The 18,958-nt window shown below is 50.5% G+C and overlaps 2 protein-coding genes across 5 annotated transcripts in view; both read left to right on the top strand.

Annotated features, from left to right (window-relative positions):
* The window catches only part of SCHIP1 (schwannomin interacting protein 1), a 38,660-nt gene extending 33,800 nt beyond the window's left edge, over window positions 1–4,860 (top strand). For all 4 annotated transcript variants that reach the window (XM_082767204.1, XM_082767206.1, XM_082767207.1 and 1 more), the window contains 5 exons: window positions 1,310–1,427; window positions 2,105–2,302; window positions 2,423–2,546; window positions 3,531–3,624; window positions 4,220–4,860. In XM_082767204.1, coding sequence (XP_082623330.1) covers window positions 1,310–1,427; window positions 2,105–2,302; window positions 2,423–2,546; window positions 3,531–3,624; window positions 4,220–4,271 — 586 coding nt within the window. In that variant the 3' untranslated portion in view covers window positions 4,272–4,860. The remainder of the gene's footprint in view (window positions 1–1,309; window positions 1,428–2,104; window positions 2,303–2,422; window positions 2,547–3,530; window positions 3,625–4,219) is intronic.
* Window positions 4,861–15,509: 10,649 nt separating this feature from the next.
* Window positions 15,510–17,653, top strand: IL12A (interleukin 12A; the record flags this gene model as incomplete). Its single annotated transcript, XM_082767244.1, has 5 exons — window positions 15,510–15,746; window positions 16,679–16,786; window positions 16,892–16,933; window positions 17,037–17,132; window positions 17,498–17,653. The coding sequence occupies 5 exons, from the start codon at window positions 15,510–15,512 to the stop codon at window positions 17,651–17,653; spliced, it is 639 nt and encodes a 212-aa protein (XP_082623370.1).
* Window positions 17,654–18,958: the final 1,305 nt, after the last annotated feature.

The following is an 18,958-nucleotide window of genomic DNA, read 5'->3' as shown; positions in this document are numbered from 1 at the left end:
AATGGGCCCGGCCCTGACGTCAGGTGCCTGGGACACGCAGCGGGAAGGCTGATAACTGCAGTCATCGGCTGCTGTGCCCGATGAACGCCACTGTGGGGTTTCATAAATACGGTTTTGTAAAAGGAGTCACTTCCTGGTGTGCTACGAGATGTTTATCTGACCAGAGGCACCAGATGAAGTGGTTTCACCCAGTTCTCGGTGCACCACATGTGCTGCTCCAAGCCTGCCCTGGCCAGTCAGCGGCACGGGGCTGACTGGGATGTGGGAATGGCTGAACTGGGAGCAGACTGCCTGCATTCGGCAGGGCCAGTGCTGGTTCTGGAGGGGTCAGTGCTTGGCCTGAAGCTACCAAATGTGGTCATCGATGAGCTGGAAATATGTGCGATATCACGGCTCATAACTCAAGTGGTAGCGGGAGTGAAATCACCTGGGATTTGGGAGACTGCACTGGGTGACAGGGGTGCCTCCTCACCTCCGTCCTGCTCTTGCCTTGCTCAGCAGTGGGGTTTGGAGCTGTGCTGCTTCCCTTCTCCCTCTCACTTGGGAGCTGATTGCTAACTGTGGTTATTTATAAAGCCGGGAAGGTTTCAGCTGTAGAAGCAGCCGTGCAATGCAGCGCTGCCTCTTGGCCACAGACAGGCTTACTACCCTCCTAAATAAATCATTTTGGTCATCCCACGTTATTTGGTATTAAAGGCCACCCGCGATGACGAAGCTCTGCGGTATCTCAGCAGTTCTGAAGTTCATCAATAGATGGTGGTAGAGGCTTTATATCGGGTAGAGGCCTTAGCGTTGCGGAGCCGGGCGCTTTCAGTCCCTTGGGGATGCCCCTTAGAAACCTGGCCTGGCGCAGAGGAGGCAGCCTGCCTGGGACTTGTCACCATCAGCACCAGCATTTGGCCCTGCTCTGCTGCTGGTGGGGCTTTGGGGCTGCTCGGGGCCGAGCAGGGCATCGCTGTTGCAGGTCCACCACAGGGCACGGCCACGGAGGAGAGGCAACTGCATGGGGTCACAGCCTGGCACCGAGGCGGTTCCTCTCAGTGTGTGAGAGTGGAGGTGTTTTTGGCGTGTTTCCACGTCAAATAACAGCTCTGGGACCATCTTCTCAGGGAAAAAAAGTGGTTCTGTTTTTCTTAGGTCAGTGCAAAATCAGGCAAGCAGGGCCTGCTGCTGCCGGTGCTGCAGCACCTCGCCTGCAGGCCCTGTCGACATGGTGGGGGGAAGCGCAGGATCCCAGCACGGTGTCCAGCCCCATTCCCGTCCCCGTCCCCGTCCCATCCCCGTGTTGTCACCTCTCCTTCCCCCGCAGGCTCCAAAGCGGGATGAACCTGCAGATCTGCTTCGTGAACGACAGCGGCAGCGACAAGGACAGCGACGCCGATGACAGCAAGACAGAGACCAGCCTGGACACGCCTTTGTCGCCCATGGTAGGTCTGGGGGAGCCTCTCGCAGGGGTGTGGGGCACAAAAACCTTAACGCTGTCCCTAATGGGAACCCGTGGAGAGCCGAGCCTATTAAAACAGCAGCACTAAACCCCAGAGCAGCATCTTCAGTGGTCAATAAAAGTAATGCAGGGTGCTGAGAGGCAGATTGCACATTGCCCCTGGGTAGCAGAGACCTGCTGCTGACACCAGCCACCTCCATGGGCAATGTCCCTTCTTTGCCCTCCTTTCTCCATGGGTCTGGTAATTGCCCAGGCAGTAATGGATTCGAAGCCGTATCAGCTCCCACCAGCTTTCCTCTCCTCTTTTCCTCTGTGAATATAACACAGAGGCCCCAGACATGTGCTAGGCTTTCCTCCAGCTTAACCAGCCCGTCCTCTAAATACCCATTGATCTGCCTGGCTCCCCTTTGAATTGCATGTGCTCAAGCTGCTGCTGGTACTCAAAGGAGGCAAAATCACTGTTTTTTTTTAAATAATCTTGCAGATTTAATTTTTAAAAAATAATTTTAAAAAGTGTACGTTTCACCTTGCCTGTAGAAATCATGCCATTTGTGAGTGTACAAAAAGGCGATAAGGTGCAAGCCAACTGCTTTGCTCTGTCCCCGCTGGCGGCGGCGGTGGCGGTGCCGGGCTGTAACGGCTGCGTGTCTGCTTCCCTAGAGCAAGCAGAGCTCTTCCTACTCCGACAGAGACACGACCGAGGAGGAGTCCGAGTCCCTCGATGACATGGATTTTCTCACCAGGCAAAAGAAACTCCAAGCCGAAGCCAAAATGGCCTTGGCTATGGCAAAGCCCATGGCCAAAATGCAGGTGGAGGTGGAAAAGCAGAACAGGAAGAAATCTCCGGTAGCTGATCTTGTAAGTGCGGGGCTGGGACCTCTGCCCATCGCTCCTCTGGCTTTATCATAAATAATTACAAGTGAAAACAATTACAGATAATTCAGGGAAATAATTAAAGAGTTGAAACTTTATTTCCAGCTGCCACATATGCCTCATATAAGCGAATGCCTGATGAAGAGAAGCTTAAAACCCACTGATTTGAGAGACATGACTATCGGGCAGCTACAAGTGATAGTCAATGATCTCCACTCACAGATAGAAAGTAAGTGATATTTGTTTAATTCTTCTTTGGCATGTCCCGTCTACTTCAGGGTATACATAAAAATGTTGGTAAATGTACAATAACACAAATATAAGTGGCACTGCAGAAGCTGGAGGTGGATTTTTTTTGCCAGATTCTTCTCCTTTTTGCCTTCTTTTTTTTTCCCCAAAGCACCCGGAGTGCTCTGTAACATAGGGATGGTGGTGGCAGCATTGCTCCAGCACCTGATGCATCGTTTGTAACTCAAAACATTGTCGGGTAAAAATACTCTCAGGACATCTGGAAGCTGCTGCCAGTTTTATGCCTTTATGCAGCTTTATGGCTGCGTTTTCCTGTGATGCTGTGCTGTGGCATCAGGAATATCCACAAGTGGAGAAACTCCAGACTAGCAGGCAGCCTGGGCACATAGATTCTGGTGAACGTGCTGCTCAGGCAGCTTGCAGCAAGTTAACGTGTTTCATGGGTCCTTGCATTTGCCTCCTTGTCTGTCTTTGCTCTCTCCAAAGGATCCAGGGTTTTTCCCCCAGGCATCTCCACCTTCCAGTGCCAACAATTAATTAATCTTGGAGGAAACTTCTCCAGTGGCTGTAGGTCAAAAAAATGAAAAAAATGTTTATTGGGCTCCCTTGCTGCTCTGTAATTGCTCGCGTTTGTTAATTAGCAACCCTCCTGGCAGCCCCAGAGCCCTCTGCTAGGGATGTTTTGCTGCTTGGAGACTGCCCCTGGTTTCTGCCCGCAGGCGGGCAGCAGCAGCCGCTCCTCTTCTAATGTTCACACAACAGGCAGGGATGCTACTCAGGGGGCAAGTGGTGCCTAAATACCCCCAGGCTGGATGCTTGCTGCAGTTTTTATTGCCCAGGACTCCTCAAAAGCTGTAGCACTGAGGCTTGAGTCCCAGAAGCACTAGGAAATTTATTCAATTACAATATTACAAACTCACCCCTGGGCACAGCACCAACTCCCCGCCTTTCTCTCCGGCCCTAGGCTTGAACGAGGAGCTGGTGCAGCTGCTGCTCATCCGGGACGAGCTGCACACAGAGCAGGACGCGATGCTGGTGGACATCGAGGACCTGACCAGGTGAGGGGGGTCCATGTGCGCTTCCCTTCGCTCGGGACCTGGCTCCGTGGTGGCAACGTGGACGGGGCTTCTTTTAGCAGAGTTTCAGTCCTAGACGATTTGGGTTGGCGGTAACAAAGCACTCAGGGTTTGGGGGCCAAAATCCCACAAAAGCAGGAGCTGCGGGGAGACAAGCACCAGAAAAGCAGGCTCGACCCTGCACAGGTGTGTCCTGTGCTTTGGAAAACGCTTTGCTTCCAAAATGCAGTGAGCAGAGGTTCAGTAAGCAGAGGGATTTGGCAGCCCGGGCAGCGCTGCGGTGGCGGTGCCGCATCCTGGCATTGTTCGTGGCCGAGGAACCCTCAGTTCCCTGCGGAAGAGGAGGAAGTGCCTGAAGCTGAAGCAGACCCCATGGGGAAGGTGTTTCCTGGCCGGGGAAGCGTTTCCTTCCTGACCTGGAGCAGCTGAGCCAGCCCACCCCTGGCCTCGCTCGGGGCTGCATTTCCTCGGGAAGCGCTGCAGGAGCGGCACGGCTCTGGCCGTGCCTCCATTGGTGTGGGTTTGCCTCCCTCCCACTGATTACCAGTAACAGGGCTGCTTCTTTCCCTCCTCCCAGACATGCCGAGAGCCAGCAGAAGCACATGGCAGAGAAGATGCCGGCAAAGTAAACCGAGACGCCGTCAGAGCAGAGATGGAGCTCGCCTGTCCTTCGCTTCTGTGTCTGTACAAATGCTGATGTCCATGGTGGCGCACCAGAAAATCAGTGTTAGTCATTGGTCGTGTCCGAAGCTTTATGTCCGGTGATTGGCCTCTGCTTCTTAATTTATTTTAATTTTTTTACTCGTGCCACTAAATATCAGGCATTTTAATAATATTATTACAGAAAATGTACAGTACTTATAACATTATAAATCATGGATGAGAAGAGAGGGTAGTTTAACTTTATTTTTGGTTGCTTAGAGATTTTAAGTTGAACAATATTTTACCATTGACTACTTTTTTATCCTTCACTGTAGTTTTAAATAAAGAGACTGTACTTGACGGTGCTATACAAGTCAAAAAATACATGCCTGCCTCGTAGTGAAGTCGTAGCTTTCAGTAATATGTACATTTTAATCAGTTTTCAACATTTTGTGAATGTTGACTACCTGACATTCATTTTTAGATGTGCTATTAACATTCAGTTGGATTCAAAGAGTTACCTTGGAAGTTTTATGTATAAAGATGTAAAATAAAAATTTAAAAAATTGTTTCATATGATATGTCTTTTTGTTGACTAGTGGTTGACTTGGTGATGCACCAGTAATGTACTCGTCTAACTAAATGTGCAATTCCTAATTTGCCATCACCAGAAAGAGCCTTTTTTGCCGATCACATAAAACTATGGAGAGAAGACAGGATTTTTGTAGAGTTATTTATTTGTAAGTTCATAATGTATGTATGACATGGACTTAAGATATTCTTCTATAATAACATTCACCGGGCCCTAATATTGTGACTATTGTTAGAATCAGCAGGCACATACAGTAGATGTTTTTATATTTTATTGTCTGGGCTAAATATTTAAATGACTCACCAGTGTCAGAAATAATAATTAATAATAATAATAAAAGAAAGAAATCTATGTTAAAAATCTAAGCGGCATATTAAATGTATTATATATGGTTGTTGCTCACCTCTGCCTTTGGGCTGGCCTCACGTCTGCTATCCGTCCCCATCACCGTGCTGTCTGTTGTGCCCCCCTCTGCTGCCCCCCACGTTTTTAGGAGGACGGGCACTGGGCGAGCTGGGAGCTCTGTCTCCAGCCTTAATTTCTCTGTCCCAGGGCCGGAGCAGGGCCCCAGCTCCCACCCCAGGGCTGGCCGTGGCCAGGAGCAGAGAGCTCCGCTGCCTGCATTTGGATTTTTTTCCTCGGTGACAAATTCCTCTTAGCCAAGTGTTGGGCTGACGACTTGTTCAGGGTGTTTGCAGCAAGGCGAGAGCTGCATTAGATTTCCATCCCCTGCCATAAATGTGATTTACAGAAACGATTTACCTTTTTTTTTTTTTTTCCCTTCTTTCTCAGAAGCAGCGCAGGCCAGGTTGTGAGTGCCAGACCTGCAGGGCTGGGGTTTGGGCCCTTTGGGGCTGCCTTGCCTTGCCGAGGTGCTTTCCGAGCCTGCTCTGACAGCAAGATGCTCGCCTGCAGGCTGGCAGCGTAAACTCCGCTCATTTCACTTGCGTTTTTGGAATCTATGCAGAAAAAAAAAAAAAAAAAAGATGCCTGTGTTCGGGGGGTGTTTGCTTCCCTGCATCTCCTGGTTGTCTTGCTGCTGTTAGCTGCACGTGGCGATAGCTGGCTGCTGGTTTTGTATTTCTGCTCTGTAAAACGTCCGTGTTTTCACCTCTGAGGCCAAAATCCCCCCCGCGGGGTGCAGAAAAGCTTGGGCTCAGCTTTAAAACTGAAAAGCCTGGAGGTGTGCCGGTGGGGTGCAGCGAGCAGGGATGGTGTAGGGTCCCCACTGCCCTCTCCGCTGTCACCCCTGACCCTCCTGGCTCATGCTTCAGATTTTTGGGCACTTGGGTCAGGAAGCCTGGTCAGCCCGGGGTTGTGCTCACCCGATAAGTGCCTTTAACTTGCTGGAGAGAAGTGAACCTCGCACGTTCCGCTAACCTGCTGTCGAGGACTGCCAGCGGTGTTCCCATCTTTAAGGGTTTGGTTTTTAACAAAGAAAAAGTTAAAAAATAAAAATAAAAATAAAAAGGAGTATTGCTGGGTAACTGCATCTTCTTGGATCTCTGTCCAGTGTACTACGGTATCGTGCTGGTGTGTATGATGGCAATGCTGTGGAATTAATGGATTAAATTACGTTTTTTGAAAGAAAAATGTGTTGTGTGGTTTCTGAGCTGCTGCCCCAGCCCCAGGATTTGCCTCCAGCTCCTGAGCATGGCCAGGGTCACCCCTGCGCCTGCTGCACGAGCGGCACCGAACCGGAGTGTGGCCGAGCAAATGTTGTTGGAGCACAAACCGTATGGCACAGCCCGGTGCAGTGACTCCGTTTTGCTGTTTATTCAACACTAAAGTAATGAAAAAGTTCGGATGATTTGCCCATGCCTTTGGGAAGCCAGGGGGAACTGAAGTCCTTGCCTAAGTTTGCATGTCAGGGTACCTATTAATTAACATAAACCTAAAAATAGACTTCCCCAGAACATGTACTCCGTCAGCCATTCCTTTCCCAATTTTTCAGTCTCCCGCGTGTTTTCAGTTCCCCTGCACTCCCTCCCTTGGGCTGTTTCTCAGCCGGGAAAGTTTATTTCTGTCCCTAGCAGCTCATTGATGCTGAGGCTGTACTGGGCTGTCCAGTGCCAGAGCCTTGGCTGCTGTGATGCCCATACGCCCACGGGGAGCTGCTGCTTCCTGCACTGGGGGAATTTGGGGTGTCTGGGGGCTCCAGAGATGTGGGTATTATTTTGTTTTCTTTTTATTTATTTTTTTTTCTGCCATAGCTTTTTTTGCTGCTTTCCTTCTATGAATGGGGCATTTACTCGGTTCCACTTAGGACTCCCATTATCAGTACTCTGACCATGGAGCCAAATTCCCCAAAAGCAATTGAAAGAGCCCTCGGTCAGACGGTTTCTTTCTATGGGGTGACATCAGCATGGATGGTAGGAGGTGGTTTCTGTTCTGACAGCAGCAATGGTGCCCACCAGAGCTACAAGCACTCAGCATCCCACCCAGAACAACCCCATTGTCCCCCTGCCCACAGGGACATCATCGGGGGATCTTGATTTTCAGGCAGGAACCCCTAAATGGCACAAGTGCCAGCAGCTGGCACCCAGCAAGTTAGGTGCAGGAGATGTTTGGGCCAAGTTTTGTGCAGATAAGTGCAACCCTCAGCTTGGATGTGGCCAGCGCCAGCCCTTGGCACCATCGCCCCATCCTGCCTCATCTTGAACGAGCAGGAGAAAACATCCCTGGTGGTGGCTGTTGAAGGAAAAGAGGGGTTTGGTGATAGGCCATCATTTATTTACTACAAATGGTTTAATTCCATGTGGATAAAAGCAATCCACACACTGCAAAGATACCTTCCATTGCCTTGGGACACAGCACCCTACAAGCCCATCACTGCTGCGGGACTCGCGTGGCCCCATTGGGCCCCGCTGCTGCAGGGGCAGCAACACCACAGAGTGGGAAACAACCGGAGACAATTCCAGAGCTTGCTTTTTAGTTATTGGAATACATATTATCTATATTTTTAACATATATTTGTAGGTTTTTTTGTATGCTAGTAAAAAATCCGATGACATTTCATATAGCCATAGAATGGTTTGGGTTGGAAGGGACCTTAAAGCCCACCTAATTCAAGCCTCCTGCCATGGCAGGGATACCTCCCATCAGCCCAGGTTGCTCAAAGCCCCAACCTGGCCACAAACACTTCCAGGGATGGGGCATCCACAGCTTCTCTGGGCAGCCTGTGCCAGTGCCTCACCACCCTTAGAGTGAAGAATTTCTTCCTTATATCCAATCCAATCCCTCCCTCTTCCAGTTTAAAGCCAGCACCCCTTGTCCTGTCACTACACACCCTGACAAAAAGCCCTTGCCTGCTTCCATCTGGTCTCACAACAGAACGTTTCTTTTCAATTTCTTTGTGTTTTAATTCCATCTCTTGGTCCCAAACCAATCTGTGCTTGAAAAGCATGAAATGGTACACTCAGTAAGTATATATATATATTTAATTTTGGCGGGAAGTTACCCATTCAGTTGTCTCAAATATAAAGCAGCCCCTCGGACTAGAGATGTGATTTATAAACCAGCTACTTCCTGTCAAGCAAATATTGCCATTTGGGTTCCCCTTTTTTTCCCTTTTTTAAATTTTTTTCATCCACAAGCATCACCGTGACGTGCACGCAGGCCGGGGAGGCCCGGCCCTTTCTGCACATCATCTCCCTGGGCGCTGAGGTGATGTGCAGGGAGTGAGGCGAGCATGGAGAACCACAGCAGAACACGTGCCTGTGGCCTTTTGCTGCTGCTGGTTTATTGCTCGAAGGGAGAGGAGCGATGGGTGTGGAACTAATCGCTGTGCAGCCCCTGAGGAGGAGCACCCCTGCCACAGGGCTTGCGGAGGGCACCCCCAAGGAAAAGCCGTCAGGGAGCGCTTACGGTCCGAGCTCGCTTCCCTGCAGGAGCCCACGCCCAGTGCTGGGGAGTTTCTCTTCCTTCTTATTGTAAAGTAAAGCGAAAGCCGTGTGTGCGGGACCCTGAAGCCTTCGCCTGCTGCCAGCGCAGGATGCCGGGCCAGCTCCTCATGGCTAACCCTGAGCAGCACAAAGGCGGCAAGGAGGCACCAGCTGCAGGCCCTGTGGCTTGGCACAATGGGCTCTTCATCTTCTTCGGGCCTGCTCAGGCTGCCACCATGCTGTCAGCACCTCTCCTTGGTCCCAAAGCTCAGCATCTGGTGAAAAACCTGGACTCTGGGGTCTGTGCCATTAGCACCAGGCTCCCCTCAGCCTCCAGCGCCTGCGGTCGCTGGCTGGAGCCACGGACAGCAGAGACCGGCCACAGTGCCACTCACCGCCGTACCCACCTAACCCTTGGCTTCCTAACGGCAGCATTTCGGGGGAAGAAACATGCTTTCAAAAGAAAAGTGAAATACGTAGCATTTTATGAAAAAGGGAATTGCAGAGTTTCGCTTGGATCGGCCGGGCCGGTGGCCCGCGGCAGCAGGCGTTTCCAGTCAGCCTGCTCAGCACTTCTCCGGCGGCCCGGCCGTGAAACCGCCTGCAGACGTGGAGCTGTGGGTGTAGGAATTTTCCCAGGTGTCGGCTCCTGGAGGTGAGAATGTCACAGGGACCGTGCGGGGAAAACTCCCAGCTCCCTTGTCGTTTTGGGCTAGCAGCACTGAGGGCGGGTTGTGTGCCGCCTGCAGGTACACACGGCGATGTTTGAGCTTGGCATCATCCCGGCTGCCTGCCCTCATCTCATCCCACTCCTGAATGACCTGGCTCTTTGGCAAAGCAGGCCCAGCAGCTGGATGTAAGCATGAGGAAAAGCAAAGCCTCTGTGCTCTTGGTGCCTTCACAAAGGGAAAGACATCACCTGGAAGTGCCACTGGCCCCCTCCACGTTGCAAGGTTTCTTAGGAGGTTTCTTATTCCCTAGGGTTGAATTTGCTCCTCGTGGTCACTGGTTTTGTGCCCTGAGACCCCCAGGACCTCCCATTCTGTCCATCATTTTCTCCTGCCACACCATTTACCTGGACCGTGCCACCATTTACCACTGTTCCCAGCAGGGTGTCTCCCCCTGGCACCACCCCAGGGGTGCCACGCAGGACCCCCAAGGGACACAGACCTGCCCTACACCGACCGCGCTCACCGAGCCTCCTTACCGTCAGCGGCTTCCTTTTCCAAACCACTCTGCTCAGGAAGGCTCAAAAAGCAGCAAGGAAGGAAAAAATCCTTCCCACCACACGCACAGCTCTCCAAGAGCTCCTGGTTTCAGGACCACGGCCACGCAGCAAGTGGCAAAGGGCTCCTGGCCACCAGTGTCCCGGTGCCAGCCGTCACCTCCCCGCCACCGCCTCCCACCGCCGCTTCCCCCGAAACAGCCGCCGGCCGCAGCCAGAGCTGCCGGGAGCTCCGCAGCGCGGCCGGGCTCCAGCTGCACCCAGATGCTCCGTGGCAGAGCCGTGGTGACGACATGGAGTGAGCTCTGTTTGAAGTGCAGCTGCAGAGAGGTTAAACAAAGCAAATCCGGACATTTCTGTTGCTTTGATTACCTTAAAGAAGTGAAACAAAACTTGGTGTGCCTACATTAAAAATAATTTGAAAATCATGTCTGTTACCTCTCTGGTCTGTGAATGCTTTTGCCCATTTTTGCAGCCATCGCTGTCCATTCCCCCAGCACAATCCTGGCAGACAAATCGTGTTCTGTAGTTTGCAAGTGTCTAAATTGTTTATCTGAACTTATTTTTAAGCTGGAATATAAATAAGAGTAAAATGCAAAGCACTCTGCTGCCATGTGCTGCCAGAAGTGTTGGGTTTCTCCTATGGGCAGACATTGCTTTCTTTCAGGGTAAAGGCCTGAATTTGTCACTGACATGATTCAAGCAATCCTGTTGCTTTTGGGAAATGCAAGAAGTGCTGCACCTGTGCATCACCTGGCCAACAAACCTCAGTGCCCCTTCTTACGGTTTGCTTAGCAAACCACAAAGCTGAATGCCTGATTTACCAAAATCCCTTTATTCATTTCTAAATTTACCTCCAAAGGGCAGAATTCCTCTTGAAGGACAAAACCATGGTGAGCATGAGAATTGCTCTCAAGAGCAGGTGTGTCTGTGCTCGACACGTGCAGGGCTTTTTGTGAAAAGCCCTTTTTTTGTGAAAAAAAAGCTGAGCTGACAAACACGGGCCCCGCAAGAAGGAAGCCGGGCTGCGCTCGCCCTCTCCGCGGTTACAGCCATCCTGTGTGGCTGACAGCTCAGAGCCACAGAGCTGAAACTGCGTGAGCTTTTGCACCCGGGGCCAAAAGATAAAAGGGACAGATGAATGGAAAGAAAAAAGCACCCGGAGGGCAGAAACGCGGCAGAGAGTGGAAACAGAAAGCGAGATGCGCGGAGGAAGTGAAAGCCGTGCAAAGGCAAGCACCCAGCGCTGCGCACTTTCTTCTTGCACCAGCTCACCGGACGCAGCCCCTTTTATTTCTGTTCATGTAGCCAGACTTTAAGCCAAAAGCCCCAGGGCTGGAGTGGTTTCTCCCACACCACCAGCCCCGTTTCTGTGGGGAGGGCTCCTGGTGTTGCCCGTGCCACATGGAGCCTGCAGAGCATCGCGCAGGTAGGGCAGGTGCTGCGGATGGCACCGGGCTCACGGCCACGGGGAGGGGCAGGGGAAACCAAAAAGATTTTGGGATAGCAAACCCAAACTGGGATGTCACTGTGTATCTCAGCACCTCCGTGCTTGGCCTGTGTTTGTTTTCCAGCAGAGACCACTCCCATTCAGCTTAATACAGATTTTTCTTCTCAACAGAGACTAAAAGAATCCAAGACCATTCATAGCAGCAACTTAGAAAATTCTTAATTTTTTTTTCCATTTTCTAGAGCACTCCTAGAACGATCCTGCCGTCTGCATATGAGAAGTTACTCATCCCAAATGTGACTGGTGGTGTACCCGTGTATCTGCACGGTGCTCAGCATCAGCTCTGTGCACCACCCCAGCCAGCTGCCCTGGGGGCACAAAGCTGCCAAAAAGGCAGCAATCTGTCAGTGAAGCCACTTTGATAAGCCACTTGAATATTAATCTTTCCCCAAAAAATACACAGAAGCAGAAAAACATTGCCCACGACCAATGCCCCGCATGTTCCGAGAGCTGCAAAAAGTACAAAAATTAGCTTTATTTATTAAAGCATCCAGAAGGCTGGTCTCACATGAGTAGTCTCTGCCTTGGCGTTTTGCAGTTCTTTTTATGCAGCAGCGATCTACAATTAACAGCCAGCCTGCCTGTGATTTATTTTTATTGCAGCTTTACTTTATATATATATAATTATTGCATAATTATATACAGGCACATAATTATTACATAATTATATTTAATTATAATTACGGGAACTAGGACTTTCCTACAAACAACCCATCTCTTCCAGCTGAAGACAAGGTACAAGTCCACGTGCAACACGACCTTCACGAAGGGCTCAGGATTTGGCCTTCTAATGAAGAAAATTCACATAAGACAGAAGAAGACATCTGGAAAGCCCTGCTGGGGCAGCTCAAAATCTTGCCCCAGGTGCCAAAACACTTCGAAGCCTATGAGGTCTCTAGGAACAGGTGGGAATTAGGCAGTAAAATGGAAGATCAACCAACAGCCGGGACTCGCCTTCTGCCCAGAGCTGTGGAAAAAAGGTGATTTTTGTTTAGTTAGCACTTGGAGAGCAACGGGGAGGCAAAGAGGAGAGTCCTGGTTGTAAGGGGAGAGAGAGCAAGCCAGGACTGACACAGAAGGTTAGTATCACAACCACTTATGTCATCGCACATTTACAGGAACTTCCTAGTTTTTTAGAACAGTGCGGCTGGAGAAGATCCTATTTCTCATCACTCGCATAGGCAGTCCTCAAAACTAAACTGAGCAAAGATTCTCGGGGTTTTGGTTTTTTCTAATTGGGTTTCTTTATCATTATTATTTTTCCTTTCTTTTTCAAATAGGATGGTAAAGTATTGTTTTGATTGCATGCAGCGTGGTGAAGAACACCATGTGGCCCAGTTCTGACTACAGGAGCATCCTGAAAGGCTCCTGTTTTTCTCTGGAAGTTAATTTCAGCATGAGCAATTTATGATTGAAATGAAGGCAGGGAAATTACAGTTTCTCATGTAAAATCATAGATATTTTAACAGGTTTTTTGGCACACAATCATTGCACTGTATTGCTAAGTGCATACGTGATGCATCCCTGTATTTGTTGCTTTAATAACAAAAGAGTTGCTCCACCTTTATAACACTTCTTTCACCTGACAAAATGGATATCTGTGAGCAAGACAAAATATGCAATACATGGATTCATTGATTTTTCAGTTTTAAAATAACTTAGAGGTTGGACTCAATGGTCCTCGTGGCTCCCTTCCAACTCGGGATATTCTGTGAGGCTATGAGGCTACAAACTTGCTTTTCTTTTTGGGATACTGGTTCCTTGCACAAGAGCACTCTGCATACAGTCAGCTGATGCTGGGCAGGGAGCACAAAAATGGCACGAATCAGGCAAAAGGAGCAGAAACTGGCCAGACACAACCCACGGCTGACCCCAACCATCAGAAGGAGCGCTGCTGCATCGTTGTCCCTGGGTCCCACAGCAATACCTGTGGGATTGCTGCTCCAGAGAGTTTTGGGTCGGCACAGCATCATCCCCCGTGCTGGAGCTGCTCTGGATTTAACGCTTCTGACCTGCAGCAGGTGTACAGGTGTCACACCCACGTGGGGAGAGCTTCAGTTTCAGGTGAAAAACTTCACTTGAATTTATTGTTCTCATAGGAAAATAAACGAGAGCTGACAACCACATCGTTTGGGAAAGGTTCCTTACCCATACTCGAGAAACAGCTGTAAAACATCCCATGCAGCAACACCTGCAGTTAGTCCTTATTCTACCAAGGGAAAAATAAATCTCTGAGCAATGCTACGGCATCCCTGTGATTAAGATATTTCCCAATTTATCATCAACTGTTGAAGCACACCAAAGAGGCGGGCTTCCTGTGCTGGTGCAGCAAAACCAGGCGCTGCTCACCCCGCAGTGGGATGAGACACCTTGAGGCAGTCGTGGCACGCTCGATACCATTCAGTGGTTGCATGCAGAGCCCCCTGCCTGTCTTTGAGCTCAGCATCACTCCTCTCACCAATTTCCCCGTGCTGTGGAGCACTGCAAGGTTAAATGCAGCCACCAACAAGAAGGTGTTGGCCAAGCCCTGTGCCAGCACCTCGGGAGAAACTTCCCCGTCTGCTGAAGGCAAGGCTGCGGCAGAGTGCTGGGCAAGGAAACCTGGAAAGCCAAACTGGTGCCTTTTCAAGAACGTGCCTGCCTATTCCCAAAGTCTGTTTCACTTCGTGGTGAGAAAAACAAGTCTCCTACACAAGATTAAAACCACAGCCCACAGCTTAATGACTAGCCCAGAAATGGAAAACACACAGTAAAACTGGAAAATCATACGGCACTGCTATGCTAGCAGGCTGGGGCTCTAGACACACCACAGCCTTCTTAGGGGAAATAAGATGTCAATTAAAATAAAGAGAATCTGAGAATTCATTAAAAAATTCTTGATTCATCCTGCTCCTTTCTAAGCTAACAGCAAAACTCCCGTGGACTTCATGGCAGTCCTGGTGGAAAGAGAAGTTTTCTGCAGCCGTGTGGCCATGCACAGCACGCACTTACCTTAAAACATCTGGTGGTTGTGCCAAGCAGGTCAGTGAAAAGCAAGTTCCAGGCAGGTTTGCATAAATCTTCATCAAAGCCATGTCATCGTTAGAGCTGCTAATAATAAATGTTAATAATAAAATAATAAATGTTAATAATAAAAAATTGAAATGCTTATCTACGTGTCATATGAATGAATACTTGAATTAAATCTGGTTTTCCTGAAAAACATTTTTTTTAATGTAAATTTCAGTTAGCAACCCGGGGTGGGCTGGTGGAAAGAAGCAGAACAGCAGCGGCTCGGCAGCTGTGATGCCCTAGCAGAAGCAGTGAGGGCTCCCTTCTCGCTGCCCCCTTCACACACCTCACTTTTTGTGTTGTGGGAAGGGAGAAAAAGACCGGCGTGGGACAGTGGGGAGCTCAGCGCCTGCACTTTGGGTGCTCTGCAGGAATGTGCACAGCAGGAGCGTGCTGCCAGGAACAAATCCCCAAATCCCAGAATGGCTGAGGCTGGAAGGGACTTCCAGAGATGATCTGCTCCAACCCGTTGCCCAGCAGGGTCACCTGGGGCACCTTACACAGGACACCCATGCAGGGTCTGCATATCTCCAAGAAAGTGACCCCGCAACCCCTCTGGGCAGCGAAGGACTGTGCAGAAATCATTGCCAATCCACACGCCAGCCTCAGAAATTCACTTTAAAGCGGTGACACCGGAGCTGCTGCCCCTCTGAGCGTGGCTTTTGGGGGCTCCTGCACACCTCACCCCACCTGCTGCCGGCGCAGAGATGCAGCGGGCGCGCTGCTACCCCCGGGCACCCCCGGGTCCCCCTCATACCCCCGGGTCCCCCGCACATCCCCGGCTCCCCGCACACCCCCGGCCGCCCACGGGGGCTCTCTGGGTGCCCTGCGGGATTCCCGGGCGGCCCCGCGGCTTTCGGCTCCCCTCCTGGAAAGGAACAGCGCCCCGGGGAAGTCCTGCTCCGCCGCCCCTATAAAAGCGGAGCGGCCCCGCAGAGCAGCCGGAGAGCCCGGGGCACAGCCATGGAGAAGCGAAGCACCTCCAGGGGCAGGGGCAGCGCGACCAGCATCGCCGGGGGCACCGGGATCGGTACCGGCACCGGCAGGGGCTCGGGGCGCTGGGCGCTGCTGGCCGCGCTCTGCCTGGCGCTGCCCCTGCCCGTCCCGGCGCTGCCGCCTCCCGTTCGCAGCCTGGTCCCGGAGCTCCGCCGCTCCCGGGCGCTGCTGGAGGCTGCCAGAGCCTCGCTGCTCAGCCTCAAGGTGGGAGACGGGCAGGGAACCGGGTGGTGCCCGGGATGGGGCGGTTGGGTGGTACTTGGGATGGACGGGTGCTAGGTGGTGGGACCAGGGGTGGAGGGATGCTCGGTGGTGGGACACGGGCACTCAGGGGATGCTCGGTGGTGGTACTGGGATGGAGGGATGCTCAGTGGTGGTACTGGGATGCTCAGTGGTGGTACTGGGATGGAGGGATGCTCAGTGGTGGTACTGGGATGCTCAGTGGTGGTTCCCAGCCGGGAGGATGCTCTTTCTCAGCTCCCTGCCAACCTCTCTAACTGCTCCAACTTTAGCACCTGGGTTTGTGCAGGTGCCTTTCTCAGCTCCACTTTTCTCAGCTCAGTGGCAGCCAATTGCACTGCTCCCACTTTGGAACACGCTTTTTCTCTCATGCTGCTACACAGCTGGCTCTGGGGATCCTGCTCCCATTGGCGTTGCATTTGCATGCTGTCACCTTGCTGCCCCAGCACCTTCCTGCACCAAAGCCCCTGGCAGAAGCACCAAGGGGATTTTTTTTTCTTTTTTTTTTGGCTAAAATTCCCTGCTACTTTTGCAAGCTTCACCTCAGAGAAGCACAAAAGAAAGCCACCAAATAGGTGCATGGTTCCAATGCTTGTGGTGTGTCGGTGAGCACTAAGTGTCCCTGCAGATGGCATTTGCTAATTTTGACTTCCCAGGAGATAATTTTACATCTGAAATTACAGTGACACAAAGTTCTCTGTAGATTCAATGGCTGAGAGAACAATTTGTGTTGCTAAAGGTATGGAGACACTCATCCAGCAACAACACATAGACCAAAACCTGAGCGTGTTCCTGTTTGGCACAGCCGCCACGTTTTCCCCAATTTCAGACACTTGCTCCATTTGCCACCTTCTGGGGCTGAATCAGTGACCCTCTGATTTCTCTTTTTAACGCAGGAACGTGGGACGCTGGGATTTGAATGTACCCTGGAAGAGGTTGATCTCGAAGACATCACTAAGGATCGAATCAACACGCTAAAAGCTTGCACGTCCGAGGACCCAAGGGTAAAAACAAATGCTCAGGATTCAGCATCCCAGTGTCACGGAACTGCCATATAACTCACATTTCCACATTTTAATGCACGTTATCATTTCTTCCTTCATTTGCAGACTGGAAACTGTCCAGTGTTGGAAAGTCCTACTTTTGATAAGGTAAATTGGAGGTTTCTCCAAAGAACCACTTATTTTGCTTGGTTTGCATTTAAAGCTTTTAGCAACAAATTCCAGCGTTTCTTAACAATTCTGACTTTTGCAGCATAAATGCCTGCAGGGGATCTATGAAGATCTGAAAACCTACAGGGCAGAGCTCAGTGATCAGAAAGTGCTGACGTCCATTGACGAGATGATGAAAGTAAGCGTTTCTGCCTCGTTCCTTTCTATTATTTCTGCCTTAAACCAGCGCTTTAACCCAGAGTGTTCTGCCCTGCAGTTAGTCATAGAGTGAATGAACATTTCTGACAATTTAGAAAATTGCTAGTGTTTTTTTTTCTGGAAGGTAAAGGAGGCAGATATAAAGGGCTTGTTGGGTTTGCTGGCTCAACAAAAGCTGATAAAAAGGAAAAAAATCATTGCCTGTGCCTCTCCAAAGAGCTTGGAGATGTCACCACTGCAGGGCTGACTGCAGAGCGCTTGTTATGGCTGGTGGGAAGAGCCTTGGTGCCCCGATGGACACCTTGGTCTGGAGGAAATAGAATTAATCCTTAATCCTTAATGCAGGCCATGCAGCCGGGCAGCCCGGGCGCGCTGCAGCCGCCGCCCAGCGCGGCGCTGACCTCCTTCAAGGACCGCATGAGGCTCTGCGGTGTCCTGCACGCCTTCCGCATCCGCGCCGTCACCATCGACAGGATGATGAACTACCTGAGCGCCCTGTGAGCCCCCGGGCAGCGCCTCGAAGCACTGCAGCAAGAAAACACGGCGGGGTGGGCGTCCTGCGACGTGGCTGGCTTCGTAGGAAGCGAGCACGTCCCATTTTACAGAGTTTCTTATAAGGAGCTATTGCCAAGTGCCTTTTTAAGCTATCTTGTTAAATTTCTACACTTCTAGACAATAAGCTATATCGTACAGTAATGTTCTCAGATCACCGAACACTCAGCTGTAACCTTAAATGTTTTATTTATTCAAGTTTCAGAAATTGAAATGTATTTATATTCCTAAACGTATTTATGATATTTCTAAACGTATTTATAATATTGCTGATTTATTTATTATGAAGTTCCTTATTTATTCTATTTATTGCCTAATAAAATTACAGTTTGCATAAAATACCATGGTGACCTTTACTTCCTTGAGCTATGACACAAATCAATCATATTGATCAGCCTCCTAAGGTGCTTGGCTACTGCCCCCATCTAAGCTGTGTACCACGATACCACTGAGCCCTGGGGGCAAATTCAAGAGTCCAATTTCCTCTTGTTCCTTCCACCAGCTGCGTTTCCTGTGGATTGTCTCTGGGACTGAGCCATTCTTGTTCACAGCCATTTCCAGTCCCTTGCAGTTTCCTCGGTGAAAGCCCGGCCCCAGGGAAAACAATAGCTGCACTGTTCAATTCAATGGAGCGAGAATTTGGGGCAGAGCTCTTAAGGGCAGAAAGGATGACTGGGTGATTATTGTCCAAATTCTCCCCTCCAGTGCTAAAGCTGGCCTAAAAAGAGGAGTGGGAGGAGGCCTGCTCTTCTCAGCTTGTCCAAGCTGATCCCAGGGATGTCTCTGCTGCTTTTTGTCCCACCAGCGTTAGTGTCACCTGTGTACCACACCAGCCCTCGCAATGCCATCCTATAACATCCCCCAGTTTGATAGCTGAACTAGAACCGTGGTCTTTATCCCTACAACATGCCCATAATGGAGATGTAAGGCAAGGCCCTCACACCAGAGGGCCGTGTTGGTTGTGTTGCTTCCATCCCTCCTTCCTGCAGGAACGGCGGGCACACAAAGCCAGAGCTGAAGAGCACAGAAGTACATGTGTTTGTTTTTTTTTTCCAAAAGTTTCTTGATTTTGATTCAAAGAACCACGGTGTTGAAGACGTGAATGTATCTTTGGACCATCTGCTGCACTGCCCCTGTTCCTACAAGCAAGCATCCTACTCCCAGCTGTGTTTTACCTGTTTCTACTTTTGACTAGGGAGTCCTAACACAGCATTGTTTGTATCGGGTACCTTAAAGTTCCCAGGTGCTGTGTAA

This window comes from Aythya marila (assembly GCF_965140915.1).
Source record: "Aythya marila genome assembly, chromosome: 9".
Lineage (NCBI taxonomy): Eukaryota > Metazoa > Chordata > Aves > Anseriformes > Anatidae > Aythya > Aythya marila.
Note: the sequence above shows the minus strand (reverse complement) of the source record. Positions and strands in the feature narration are given on the sequence as shown.